Source organism: Nycticebus coucang, chromosome 8, assembly GCF_027406575.1.
Source record: "Nycticebus coucang isolate mNycCou1 chromosome 8, mNycCou1.pri, whole genome shotgun sequence".
In the NCBI taxonomy this organism is placed as follows: Eukaryota; Metazoa; Chordata; class Mammalia; order Primates; family Lorisidae; genus Nycticebus; species Nycticebus coucang.
Genome location: NC_069787.1, coordinates 41,602,171 through 41,614,863, shown reverse-complemented (window position 1 = coordinate 41,614,863; position 12,693 = coordinate 41,602,171). Strand labels below are relative to the sequence as shown.

The 12,693-nt window shown below is 42.1% G+C and overlaps 2 protein-coding genes across 12 annotated transcripts in view; both read left to right on the top strand.

Annotated features, from left to right (window-relative positions):
- The window catches only part of PXK (PX domain containing serine/threonine kinase like), a 103,114-nt gene that overhangs the window by 33,651 nt on the left and 56,770 nt on the right, over window positions 1-12,693 (top strand). For all 11 annotated transcript variants that reach the window (XM_053599961.1, XM_053599960.1, XM_053599970.1 and 8 more), the window contains exon 2: window positions 2,610-2,660. In XM_053599961.1, the coding sequence (XP_053455936.1) occupies window positions 2,610-2,660 (51 nt within the window). The remainder of the gene's footprint in view (window positions 1-2,609; window positions 2,661-12,693) is intronic.
- The window catches only part of RPP14 (ribonuclease P/MRP subunit p14), a 74,478-nt gene that overhangs the window by 60,454 nt on the left and 1,331 nt on the right, over window positions 1-12,693 (top strand). The window contains exon 8 of the transcript XR_008381776.1: window positions 2,610-2,660. The gene's annotated coding sequence lies outside the window, so the exon portion shown is untranslated. The remainder of the gene's footprint in view (window positions 1-2,609; window positions 2,661-12,693) is intronic.

Below are 12,693 nucleotides of genomic sequence, written 5' to 3'. Positions count from 1 at the left end.
CAGTTTCTCTGTATCCTAGCCCACGTTGATTAGTTATTAGTACTTTTTATTTCAGCCATCCTGATAGGTATATAGTGATACCTCATTGCGTCCTTAATTTGCATTTACTTGAAGGCTGGTAATGTTGAACAAATTTTCATGTGCTTATTTGCCATTTGTATACACTTGGCAGCGAAATATCTGTTCTTGGCATTTGCTCATTTTCTAATTGATTTTTTTTTAGAGACAGTCTCATTTCGTCTCCCTCGGTAGAGTGTTGTGGCATCACAGCTCACAGCAACTTCCAGCTCTTGGGCTTAGGCAATTTTCTTGCCTCAGCCTCCCAAGTAGCTGGGACTACAGGTACCCATCATAACGCCCAGCTATTTTTTTGTTGCAGTTTGGCCAGGGCCGGGCTCGAACCTGCCACCCTCGGTATATGGGTCCGGCGCCCTACCCACTGAGCCACAGGTGCCGCCCCTTAGGGTCTCTCTCTTGCTTAGGCTGGTCTCGAACTCCTGAGCTCAGGTGATCTGCCCACTCTAGCCTCCCAGAGTGGTGGGCTACAGATGCAAACCACCTCACCTGGCCCTGGAAAGGATTTTTGAGTCTGTGTTTGTGAATGATATGGGTACTCATTTGTAGTCCCGTCCCTTCCCTTCCCTTCCCTTCCCTCCCCTCCCCTCCTCTCCCCTCCCCTCCCCTCCCCTTCCTTTCCCTTCCCTTCTTGTAATGTCCTTTGCTATCAGGGTAATATGTTAGTATTCTTTGAAATGGGATCTATTCCTTCTAATTTTGGGGGGGAAGAATTTGTGTAGAATTGATGTCAATTCTTTAAACAGTAGAACTCTGCAGTGAAACCATTGGCCCTGGTCATTTTCTTAGGAGGTGAGTTTTTAAGTTATAAATTTAATTTTCTTAATAGTTACAGGGATTTTCAAATTATCTTATTTCATACTGGGTAAGTTTGTAGTACCTAGTGTTCTCTGAGGAAGTGATTCATTTCATTTAAGTTGTCAAATTCATATCTGTAGTATTCCTTTATCCTGTTGGTTTCTATAGAGTCTATAGTGATATCCTATTTCATTCCTAATATTAGTAATTTGTGATACATTTGTTAGTTTTGCTTGCGGTTTGTCAGTTTTATTGATCTTTTTGAATAATTAGCATTTTATTTCATTGATTTTCTCTATTTCTGTTTTCAATTTTATTGGTTTCTGCTCTTTATTTCCTTTCTCCTGATTACTTTGAGTTTATTTTCTTCTTCCTATTCCTCTGCTTTTTTCTAGGTTCTTGAAGTAGAGCTTACATTATTGATTCAATACTTCTCCTTTTTACTAATAGAGGCATTTGGTGTTTAAATTTCCCTTTCAGCACTACTTTAGCTGAGTCCCATGAATTTTGATATGCTGTATTTTCTTTCAGTTCAATGTGTTTTTAAAAATGTCCCTTGAGGGCGGCGCCTGTGGCTCAGTCGGTAAGGCACCGGCCCCATATCATGAGGGTGGCGGGTTCAAACCTAGCCCCGGCCAAACTGCAACCAAAAAAAAAAATAGCTGGGCATTGTGGCGGGTGCCTGTAGTCCCAGCTGCTCGGGAGGCTGAGGCAAGAGAATCACCTAAGCCCAGGAGTTGGAGGTTGCTGTGAGCTGTGTGAGGCCACTGCACTCTATCAAGGGCCATAAAGTGAGACTCTGTCTCTACAAAAAAAAAAAAAATTTCCCTTGAAGTTTCAGTTTTGATTCATGAATTATTTAGAAGTGTGTTGTTTAGTTTCCAACTGTGGAGATTGTTTTGTTATCTTTCTATTATTGATTTCTATTTTGTGTGAGTTCTTCTCTTTTCTTTCTTTCTTTCTTTCTTGTTTTTCTTTCTTTTTTTTTTTTTTTTTTACTTTTTCTTTTTGAGACAGAGACAGGGTCTTATCTCTCACCCAGGCTGGAGTACGTAGTTCACAGTAGCCTCAAACTCCTGGGCTCAGGCAATCCTTTTGCGTCAGCCTCCCAAGTAGCTAGGAACACAGGTGCACACCACCATGCTCAGGTAATTTTTTGTACAGATGAGGTCTCACTATATTGTCCAGGCTTGCCTGGAACTCCTGGCCTCAAGTGAGCCTCCCACAGTGCTGGGATTGCAAGTATGACCCACCATGCCTGGCCCTGATTTCCATTCTTTTATTTTGAGATTTGTCTTATGGCTCAGGCTTAGATTCATATTGGTCTATAGTTCATGGTCCCCTTCTGTTTCCCCTTCTGCTATTATTGGATGGAATGCTCTGAAAACTAATTAAATATTGTTGTTGATGGTATTGCTGAATTCTATATCCTATCTGGTTTTCTGTTTAGTTCTATCAATTGTTGAGTCTCCAATTAGAATTATAGATTTGTCAGTTTCTTCTTTCAGTGTTATCAGTTTTTGCTTCACATATTTCATTGCTCTGTTGCTAGAGATATTCACATTTAGGATTGCTGTTTTCCTGGCAGATTATTCTTTTGTCTTTATGTAATGTCCCCTATGTTTCTGGTAAATTCTTTTGCTCTGAAGTCTGGTTTATCTGATATTTTTATTTATTTTCAATTCCCTGACTTGGGGATTTTATAACTGAGCCTCTTTTCCCCTTCTGTTTTAAAGGAATATATCATTCGGGTGCAAAGAGGAATTTCTGTAGAAAACAGCTGGCAGGTAAGCATTTTTTTTTTTTAAATCAATTTGAAAAATGTTTAAATTTGTGACAAAAACCCTAACTTGGGACATCTAAAAATCTGGAAGAATCAGAACATGAATAAATATAAATCACATTTGTTTTAACTATAAACTTTTAGCTTTAAGACAAATATTATAAAAGCCTGTCTGATCTCAGTTTGGTTAGATTGTGTGTGATGTTACCATGGAGAATGTCTAGTAATTTGTTCTCCAGCTCAACCCAGAACAAGCAATATGTGCAAATTACTTGTTTTATTTCTAGAAATTCAAACCTCCTCCCTGTGGCAAGTTTATTCTACCTGGTAGAAAGGTGATATAGTGTCCTGAATACAGTTTGGGACACTAAATTTTATGGACTTCCAAGTCCACTTGTGGGCAACTTCTGGTGCTAGCTCCTTCATTTCCTCTAAGTGAAGGTCTTCTTGGGACCTCAGGCTTTGCTTTCTTCAGTGGTGTTCTCAGAGAAAAAAAGACTTCCTCGACAGATCTAGAGATCCTTCCCATCCCATTTCACTTTAGAGGATGCCTAAATTCTTTGTAGGGGCAGTTTCTTTCCTGACTTAGTAATTCTAACTACCATCCCTTACCCCTTCCTCTCATCCAAAAATCTTGTCTTCTGCAGCCCAGTTCAAACCTAAACCTCCCACTTTACGCAGGCTCTAACCACAACGGCCCATACTTTGTCTTTGCCTGAAATTTCAAACTGCTTTTTGTTTGAGTAACAATGATGGCTGCAACCAAAAAATAGCCAGATGCTGTGGCGGGCATCTGTTGTCCCAGCTACTTGGGAGGCGGAGGCAGGAGAATCTCTTGAGCCCAGGAGTTGAAGGTTGCTGTGAGCTGTGATGCCACTGCACTCTACCCAGGGTGACAGCTTGAGGCTCTGTCTCACAAAAAAACAAAACAAAAAAAAAACCACACACACACACACAAAAAAACACTATATAGATTCGGGCCCCATCCTAGATCTACTGATGAGATTCTCTGTGAGTGGGGAGAAAAGGTATTGACTATAATACCTTTTCTCACTCATTGTACATGTCATGGCCAAAATGTCTGTGACAAAAGGTAGGTTAGCAAGGGAAAAGCATAGCAAATTTATTTAATTAAACAAATGCCCTGGGCGGCACCTGTGGCTCAGTGAATAGGGCGCCGGCCTCATATACCGAGGGTGGCGCGTTCAAACCCAGTCCCAGCCAAACTGCAACCAAAAAATAACCGGGCATTGTAGGGGGCACCTGTAGTCCCAGCTGCTCGGGAGGGTGAGGCAAGAGAATCACGTAAGCCCAAGAGCTAGAGGTTGCTGTGAGTCCTGTGACTTCATGGCACTCTACCGAGGGCGGTAAAGTGAGACTCTGTTTCTACAAAAAAAAAAAACAATAATAATAAATAAAATAAACAAATGCCCTGCCACAATGCCCAGCTATTTTTAGAGACGAGGTCTCACTCTGGCTTAGAATGGTCTCAAACCTGTGAGCTCAGGCAACTCACCTGCCTTGGCCTCCCAGAGTGCGAGGATTACAGGTTTGAGCCACCATGCCCAACCTTATTTAATTAAATTTTACATGACACAATAGCCTTTAGAAATGAAGACCCAAAGACCCAGGAAAAATAGAAAACTGTCCATTTTTATGCTTAGATTTGATAAAAAATGGACAGCCATGTAGAAATGTGATTGGACAAAAAGGGTATGAGCTAATGTTAATAGACTGGGGGAATGAGGATTCTTCTTCAGAGACTTCTTGACCTCTTGGGATAGTAGTCCATCCTCCCGGGTAGGAGCAGCATCCTCCAGCAACCTTTGGAATAAGAGTATTCAAAGGAGAAGTGAGAGAGTGACCTTTCTAGGTATCACAGCTTGCTTTGGGAGAGAGGGTTTCTAGTTTCTATGACCTGCCTTGAAGAAGAGGGATTCTGGTTTTTATTACTCACTTGAGAGAAGACAGAGGGGCTGGAGACAGGAAGGCAGAATGCCAGAGAAAGACCTTGCTTCTTAGGCCTTCTAATCTCCCTTAGTTCAAAGTACTGAGCATACCAGAAAGGCATACATTGGGGCAGCACTTTCTGAGCCCCAGAAGGATCCTGGGTTATCTCTAGCTAGTTCTTTTGCCAGCTAATTTTTGAAAATCACTGATACAGGCGGCGCCTGTGGCTCAGCGGGTAGGGCGCCGGCCCCATATGCCGAGGGTGGCGGGTTCAAGCCCAGCCCCGGCCAAACTGCAACAAAAAAATAGCCAGGCGTTGTGGCGGGCGCCTGTAGTCCCAGCTTCTTGGGAGGCTGAGGCAAGAGAATCGCCTAAGCCCAAGGATTTGGAGGTTGCTGTGAGCTGTGTGACGCCACGGCACTCTACCAAGGGCAATAAGGTGAGACTCTGTCTCTACAAAAAAAAAAATAATAAAAAAAAGAAAATCACTGATACAGGGCGGTGCCTGTGGCTCAGTGTGTAGGGCACCAAGCCCGTATACTGAGGGTGGCTGGTTTGAACCCAGCCCTGGCTAGCTGAAACAGCAATGACAACTGCAACAAGAAAAAGAAAATCACCAATACAGTATGAAGAAAAACTTATTGGGGCTGTGCGCTGTGCGCTCAGAAGCTGAGGAAATGCTAGCGGCCGGCTGGGGCAGCAGACCTGCCTTAGGAGGCTCCCATCCAGAAGGAGAGTTAAAGGACAGAAATTTAGCAGGTAACCTGGTGGATTAGAGCTGCACCAAGAGAGAAGGTTGAAGAACACACATCAACCCTGCTGAGGCAAGCTGTAACCCCAAGGATACAAACAAAAGGTACAAAATCCATCACCAAGCGGACGGGAGTCCCCTTCCACATGAGAACGGCTCAGAGTGCCCCACAAACAAAAGAGCAGAGTTCAAAGGTCCTCCTACTACACTCCATGGGAGAGACCCTCAAAAACTGGACCTACCTCCCCTACTAGGGTGCCACAGCATTCTCCTGCTAGGCACAAAACTGTATATATTCTCTACCTACAGTTCTGAGCTCCCAGCACTCCCCTCCACTCTCACTCTGAAGTTTGGAGGCCTGTCCCCCAGGAGTCCATATTCTTGGGTGTTTTCTCGAGAGGTGTGGATAGAGCCTGAACTGCTGCTGGTCAGTGCTGATTCTGCAGCATGGGAGTGAGGAGAGGATGGTCCAGCTGAGAGGTAACCACACCAGAGCGGTGGTGCCCCGAGGTGCAGAGCAGCAGCCGTTTTTTGGGCAACAATAGGGCTCACTCTGAGATATTCTGAAGCCACACCCCCTGTCTCCCTGGGCAACCAGAGGAGGTCGGGCATCTTCTCAGGTGGCAACCACCGTGGAACAGATCTGGGATGGAAACGCATGCCCCGTGAGTAAAGGGTTTGCTTGAGGCGGTACGGGCCTGGGTGGAGCGTGGGGACTAGAAAATGCACACATAGAGCCGGGAAATTCCCAGGGTGGGGCTGACCCAGAGGACCGCTTTACTGAGCCTAAGACGCACCCCGCCCTCAGGGGATCGTCAGCCTATAGACAAAGGAAGGCAGGAGGCTAGAACTAACAGCTGAACGAATACAAACCTGTAGGAGCAAAGACAGGGCCTGAGGCGCAGGCTCTGGGAACTCAAAACAGCATCACTTCTGCAGGGGAATTTAGCAGGGACACAAACAAATTTCCATAAAGTTGTTCTGTTCTGTCAGTAACATCAATCAGGGGTGGGGCTGGAACTGAGTGAACCCCCGCCCCCAGCCTCCATCAAGTGCCCGAGGTTGTCAGGCTTCACCTCCCCCTGCTGGATAGAGGCAGAGCGCAGTGGCCTGGCTGAGCAGAAATAGATTTCCTTGTGATTCAGGCAGGTGCAAACCCCTGGAGTATCTGTTCACTAGAGGCAACTGGGTCACAGCCTTGTGGGGCTATCAGTGACTGGATGTGACAGAGGTGCAAGGTGGGGAAGGAGGCATCAACCTTTCCAGACTAATCTATTTGCTGAGTGGGTCCTCCTGACTTCACGGAGCACCGGAGCAAGTCATATCTGAGTTGTCACCAGACCCCTGCCATCCAGTTGCCAGAGACCTTTTAAACTCTCCCACCTGAGACAGGTGCTGACTGAGACAATTGATTTGGACCTTTTGAACTGAGCCAATCGCCCAAGGACTATCCAAGTGGTGCCCTGGGTGTGTGGTTGATTTTCCTTTTCCAATTGTTGCCTGTGGGGGGTGGGGTGACTTAATTGCTGGTATTTCTCCACAGCTGAGACTTCAACCCAGAGTAACTGTTTAACTAGGGTTGAAAGAGACCAGCTGAAGACAAGACAGAACGACTTAGCTCCACCACACCAAACAGGTCCCCAGTTTCTCAGGCCATAGCACTGTATGGGTCCTCAACAAAGCTCCAGGGGAAAAATCAAATGGTGTAAAATAATCATGGGGTGGAATCAGTGGAAAAACTCTGGTAACATGAATAACCAGAATAGATCAACCCCCCCAAGGAAAGATATGGCAGATGTAACTGAAGATCCCATTCATAAACAACTGGCCGAGATGTCAGAAATCGAATTCAGAATTTGGATCGCAAACAAGATAAGTAGAATGGAGGAAAATTTGGAATTAGAAATTCGAGGAAAAATTCAAAAATTGGAATTAGAAATTTGAGGAGAAATTCAAAAGTTGTCTAAAGAATTTAACGAATTTAAAGACAAAACCATCAAGGATTTTGACACACTGAAGCAAATTTGCAGCCCTCAAAGATCTGAAAAATACAGTAGAATCCCTCAGGAACAGAGTGGAGCAAGCAGAAGAAAGAATTTCTGACATTGAAGACAAAGCCTTTGAACACTCCCAAACTCTCAAAGAGGAAGAGAAATGGAGAGCAAAAACAGATCATTCTCTCAGAGAGCTCTGGGATAATTCAAAGAAGGCTAATATCTGCCTCATTGGAATCTCTGAAAGTGATGAAGTGGCCTTGCAAGGCACAGAGGCCTTTCTCCATGAAATTATGAAAGAGAATTTTCCAGACATGCCAAGAGATTCTGAAATTCAGATAGCAGACAGTTTCAGAACCCCAGCACGACTCAGTCTGACTAAGACATCCCCCAGGCATATCATAATTAACTTCACTAAAGTTAATATGAAGGAGAAAATTCTGAAAGCAGCCAGACGTAAGAAATCCATTACCTACAAAGGGAAGAATATTAGAATGACTGCGGACCTCTCTGCTGAAACTTTTCAAGCCAGAAAGGGTGGTCATTGACTTAGTCTCCTAAAGCAAAATAACTTTCAACCCCAGATCCTGTATTCAGCTAAACTGAGTTTCATTTGTGATGGAGAAATTAAATACTTTAATGATATTCATATGTTGAAGAAATTTGCCATAACCAAACCAGCTCTTCAGGATATTCTCAGACCTACCCTCCATAATGACCAGCCTAATCCTCTACCACAAAAGTAAACTCACTCAGAAACTTTCAATCAAACTCCAACTTCCACAGTGGCAAAAGGATTACAAATGTCCACTGGACTTTCGAAAAACTCGATACCCAAAATTTTGTCAGACTTATCAATATTCTCCATTAATGTGAATGGCTTAAATTGTCCTCTAAAGAGGCACAGGTTAGCTGACTGGATACAAAAACTCAGGCCAGATATTTGCTGCATACAAGAGTCACATCTTACCTTAAAAGATAAATATACATTCAAGGTGAAAGGATGGTCATCCATATTTCAGGCAAATGGTAATCAGAAAAAAGCAGGTGTTGCAATTCTATTTGAAGACGCAATAGGCTTTAAACCAACAAAAGTAAGGAAGGATAAGAATGGTCACTTCATATTTGTTAAGGGTAATACTCAATATGATGAGATTTCAATTATTAATATTTATGCACCCAACCAGAATGCACCTCAGTTTATAAGAGAAACTAACAGACATGAGCAACTTGATTTCCTCCAGCTCCATAACAGTCAGAGACTTCTTTTTTTTTTTGTTATAGAGATAGAGTTTTCACTTTATGGCCCTCCGTAGAGTGCCGTGGCCTCACACAGCTCACAGCAACCTCCAACTCCTGGGCTTAAGCGATTCTCTTGCCTCAGCCTCCCAAGTACCTGGGACTACAGGCACCCGCCACAACGCCCGGCTATTTTTTGGTTGCAGTTTGGCCGGGGCTGGGTTTGAACCCGTCACCCTCGGTATATGGGGCCGGCGCCTTACCGACTGAGCCACAGGCGCCGCCCAATAGTCAGAGATTTCAACACTCCTTTGGCAGTGTTGGAAAGATCCTCCAAGAAGAAGCTGAGCAAAGAAATTTTAGATTTAAACCTAACCATCCAACATTTGGATTTAGCAGACATCTACAGAACATTTCATCCCAACAAAACTGAATACACATACTTCTCATCAGCCCATGGAACATACTCCAAAATTGACCACATCTTAGGTCACAAGTCTAACCTCAGTAAATTTAAAGGAATAGAAATTATTCCTTGCATCTTCTCGGACCAACATGGAATAAAAGTTGAACTCAGTAACAACAGGAATCTGCATACTCATACAAAAACATGGAAGTTGAATAACCTTATGCTGAATGATAGCTGGGTCAGAGATGAGATTAAGCAGGAAACTGCCAAAGTTTTGAAATAAAACAACAATGAAGACACGAAGTATCAGAACCGCTGGGATACCGCAAAGGCAGTCCTAAGAGGGAAATTTATAGAACTACAAGCCTTCCTCAAGAGAACGGAAAGAGAGGAAGTTAACAACTTCATGGGACATCTCAAGCAACTGGAAAAGGAAGAACATTCCAACCCCAAACCCAGTAGAAGAAAAGAAATAACCAAAATTAGAGCAGAATTAAATGAAATTGAAAACAAAAGAATTATACAACAGATCAATAAATCAAAGAATTGGTTTTTTGAAAAGGTCAATAAAATAGATAAACCTTTGGCTAACCAGGAAAAAAAGTAGAATCTCTAATCTCATCAATCAGAGAAGGATGAAACAACTACAGACTCCTCAGAAATTCAAAAAATCCTTAATGAATATTACAAGAAACTTTATTCTCAGAAATATGAAAATCTGAAGGAAATTGACCAATACTTGGAAGCATGTCACCTTCCAAGACTTAGCCAGAATCAACTGGAAATGTTGAACAGGCCAAAATCAAGTTCTGAAATAGCATCAACCATACAAAATCTCCCTAAAAGGAAAAGCCCGGGACCAGACGGCTTCACATCAGAATTCTACCAAACCTTTAAAGAGGAACTAGTACCTATAGTACTCAACCTGTTCCAAAAGGTAGAAAAAGAAGGAAGACTCCCCAACACATTCTATGAAGCAAACATCACCTTTATCCCCAAACCAGGAAAAGACCCAAAAAGAAAAGAAAATTATAGACCAATATCACTAATGAATATAGATGCAAAAATATTCAACAAGATCCTAACAAACAGAATCCAGCAACACATCAAACAAATTATACATCATGACCAAGTTGGTTTTATCCCAGGGTTTCAAGGCTGGTTCAATATACGTAAATCTATAAGTATCATTGGGCACATAAACAAATTAAAAAGCAAAGACCATACTATTCTCTCAATCAGTGTAGAAAAAGCCTTTGATAATATGCAGCATCTCTTCATGATCAGAACACTTAAGAAAATTGGTATAGAAGGGACATTTCTTAAACTAATAGAGGCCATCTACAGCAAAGCCACAGCCAATATTGTATTGAATGGAGTTAAACTGAAATCATTTCCCCTCAGATTAGGAACCAGACAAGGCTGCCCATTGTCTCCACTGCTCTTTAACATTGTAATGGAAGTTTTAGCCACCACAATTAGGGAAGAAAAGGCGATCAAGGGTATCCATATAGGGTCAGAAGAGATTAAATTTTCGCTCTTCACAGATGATATGATTGTATATCTGGAAAACACCAGGGATTCTACTACAAAACTCTTAGAAGTGATCAAGGAATACAGTAGCATCTCAGGTTACAAAATCAATATTCATAAATCGGTAGCCTTTATATATACCAACAATAGTCAAGCTGAAAAAACAGTTAAGGACTCTATTCCATTCATAGTAGTGCCAAAGAAGATGAAATATTTGGGAGTTTATCTAACAGAGTATGTGAAAGATCTCTATAAAGAGAACTATGAAACTCTAAGAAAAGAAATAGCTGAAAATATTAACAAATGGGAAAACATAACATGCTCATGGCTGGGAAGAATCAACATTGTTAAAATGTTTATACTACCCAAAGCAATATACAATTTTAATGCAATCTCTATTAAAACTCCACTGTCATACTTTAAAGATCTTGAAAAAAATAATACTTTGTTTTATATGGAATCAGAAAAAACCTCGAATAGCCAAGACAGTACTCAGAAATAAAAACAAAGCAGGAGGAATCACACTACCAGACTTCAGACTATACTATAAATTGATAGTGATTAAAACAGCACGGTACTGGCACAAAAACAGAGACGTAGATGTCTGGAACAGAATAGAGAACCAAGAGATGATCCCAGCTACTTACCGTTATTTGATCTTTGACAAGCCAATTAAAAACATTCAGTGGCTAAATGTCTTAACACAATAACTAAGAAAATACCAGGAAGGCTGTGTTAACCAGCGTGATGAAAATGTGTCAAATGGTCTATAAAACCAGTGTATGGTGCCCCATGATCGCATTAATGTACACAGCTATGATTTAATTAAAAAAAAAAAGGAAAAAAAAAACATTCAGTGGGGAAAAGATTCCCTATTTAACAAATGGTGCTGGGTGAACTGGCTGGCAACTTGTAGAAGACTGAAACTGGACCTACACCTTTTACCATTAACTAAGATAGACTCTCACTGGATTAAAGATTTAAACTTAAGATATGAAACTATAAAAATTCTAGAAGAGAGTGCAGGGAAAACCCTTGAAGAAATCGGTCTGGGTGAGTATTTTATTAGGAGGACCCTCCGGGCAATTGAAGCAGCTTCAAAAATACACTACTGGGACCTGATCAAACTAAAAAGCTTCTGCACAGCCAAGAACACAGTAAGTACAGCAAGCACACAGCCCTCAGAATGGGAGAAGATATTTGCAGGTTATGTCTCCGACAAAGGTTTAATAACCAGAATCCACAGAGAACTCAAACGTATAAGCAAGAAAACAAGTTATCCCATCGCAGGCTGGGCAAGGGACTTGAAGAGAAACTTCTCTGAAGAAGACAGGCGCACGGCCTACAGACATGTGAAAAAATGCTCCTTCTCCTTAATCATCAGAGAAATGCAAATCAAAACTACTTTGAGATATCATCTAACTCCAGTAAGATTAGCCCATATCACAAAATCCCAAGACCAGAGATGTTGGCATGGATGTGGAGAAAAGGAAACACTTCTACACTGCTGGTGGGAATGCAAATTAATACATTCCTTTTGGAAAGATGTGTGGAGAACAGTTAGAGATCTACAAATAGACCTGCCATTCAATCCTATAATTCCTCTACTAGGTATATACCCAGAAGACCAAAAATCACATCATAACAAAGATATTTGTACCAGAATGTTTATTGCAGCCCAATTCATAATTGCTAAGTCATGGAAAAAGCCCAAGTCCCCATCGATCCACGAATGGATTAATAAATTGTGGTATATGTACACCATGGAATATTATGCAGCCTTAAAGAAAGATGGAGACTTTACCTCTTTCATGTTTACATGGATGGAGCTGGAACATATTCTTCTTAGTAAAGTATCTCAGGAATGGAAGAAAAAGTATCCAATGTACTCAGCCCTACTATGAAACTAATTTTTTTTTTTTTTTTGTAGAGATAGAGTCTCACTTTATGGCCCTCGGTAGAGTGCCGTGGCCTCACACAGCTCACAGCAACCTCCAACTCCTGGGCTTAAGCGATTCTCTTGCCTCAGCCTTCCGAGCAGCTGGGACTACAGGCGCCTACCACAACACCCGGCTATTTTTTGGTTGCAGTTTGACCGGGGCCGGGTTTGAACCCGCCACCCTCGGTATATGGGGCCGGCGCCTTACTGACTGAGCCACAG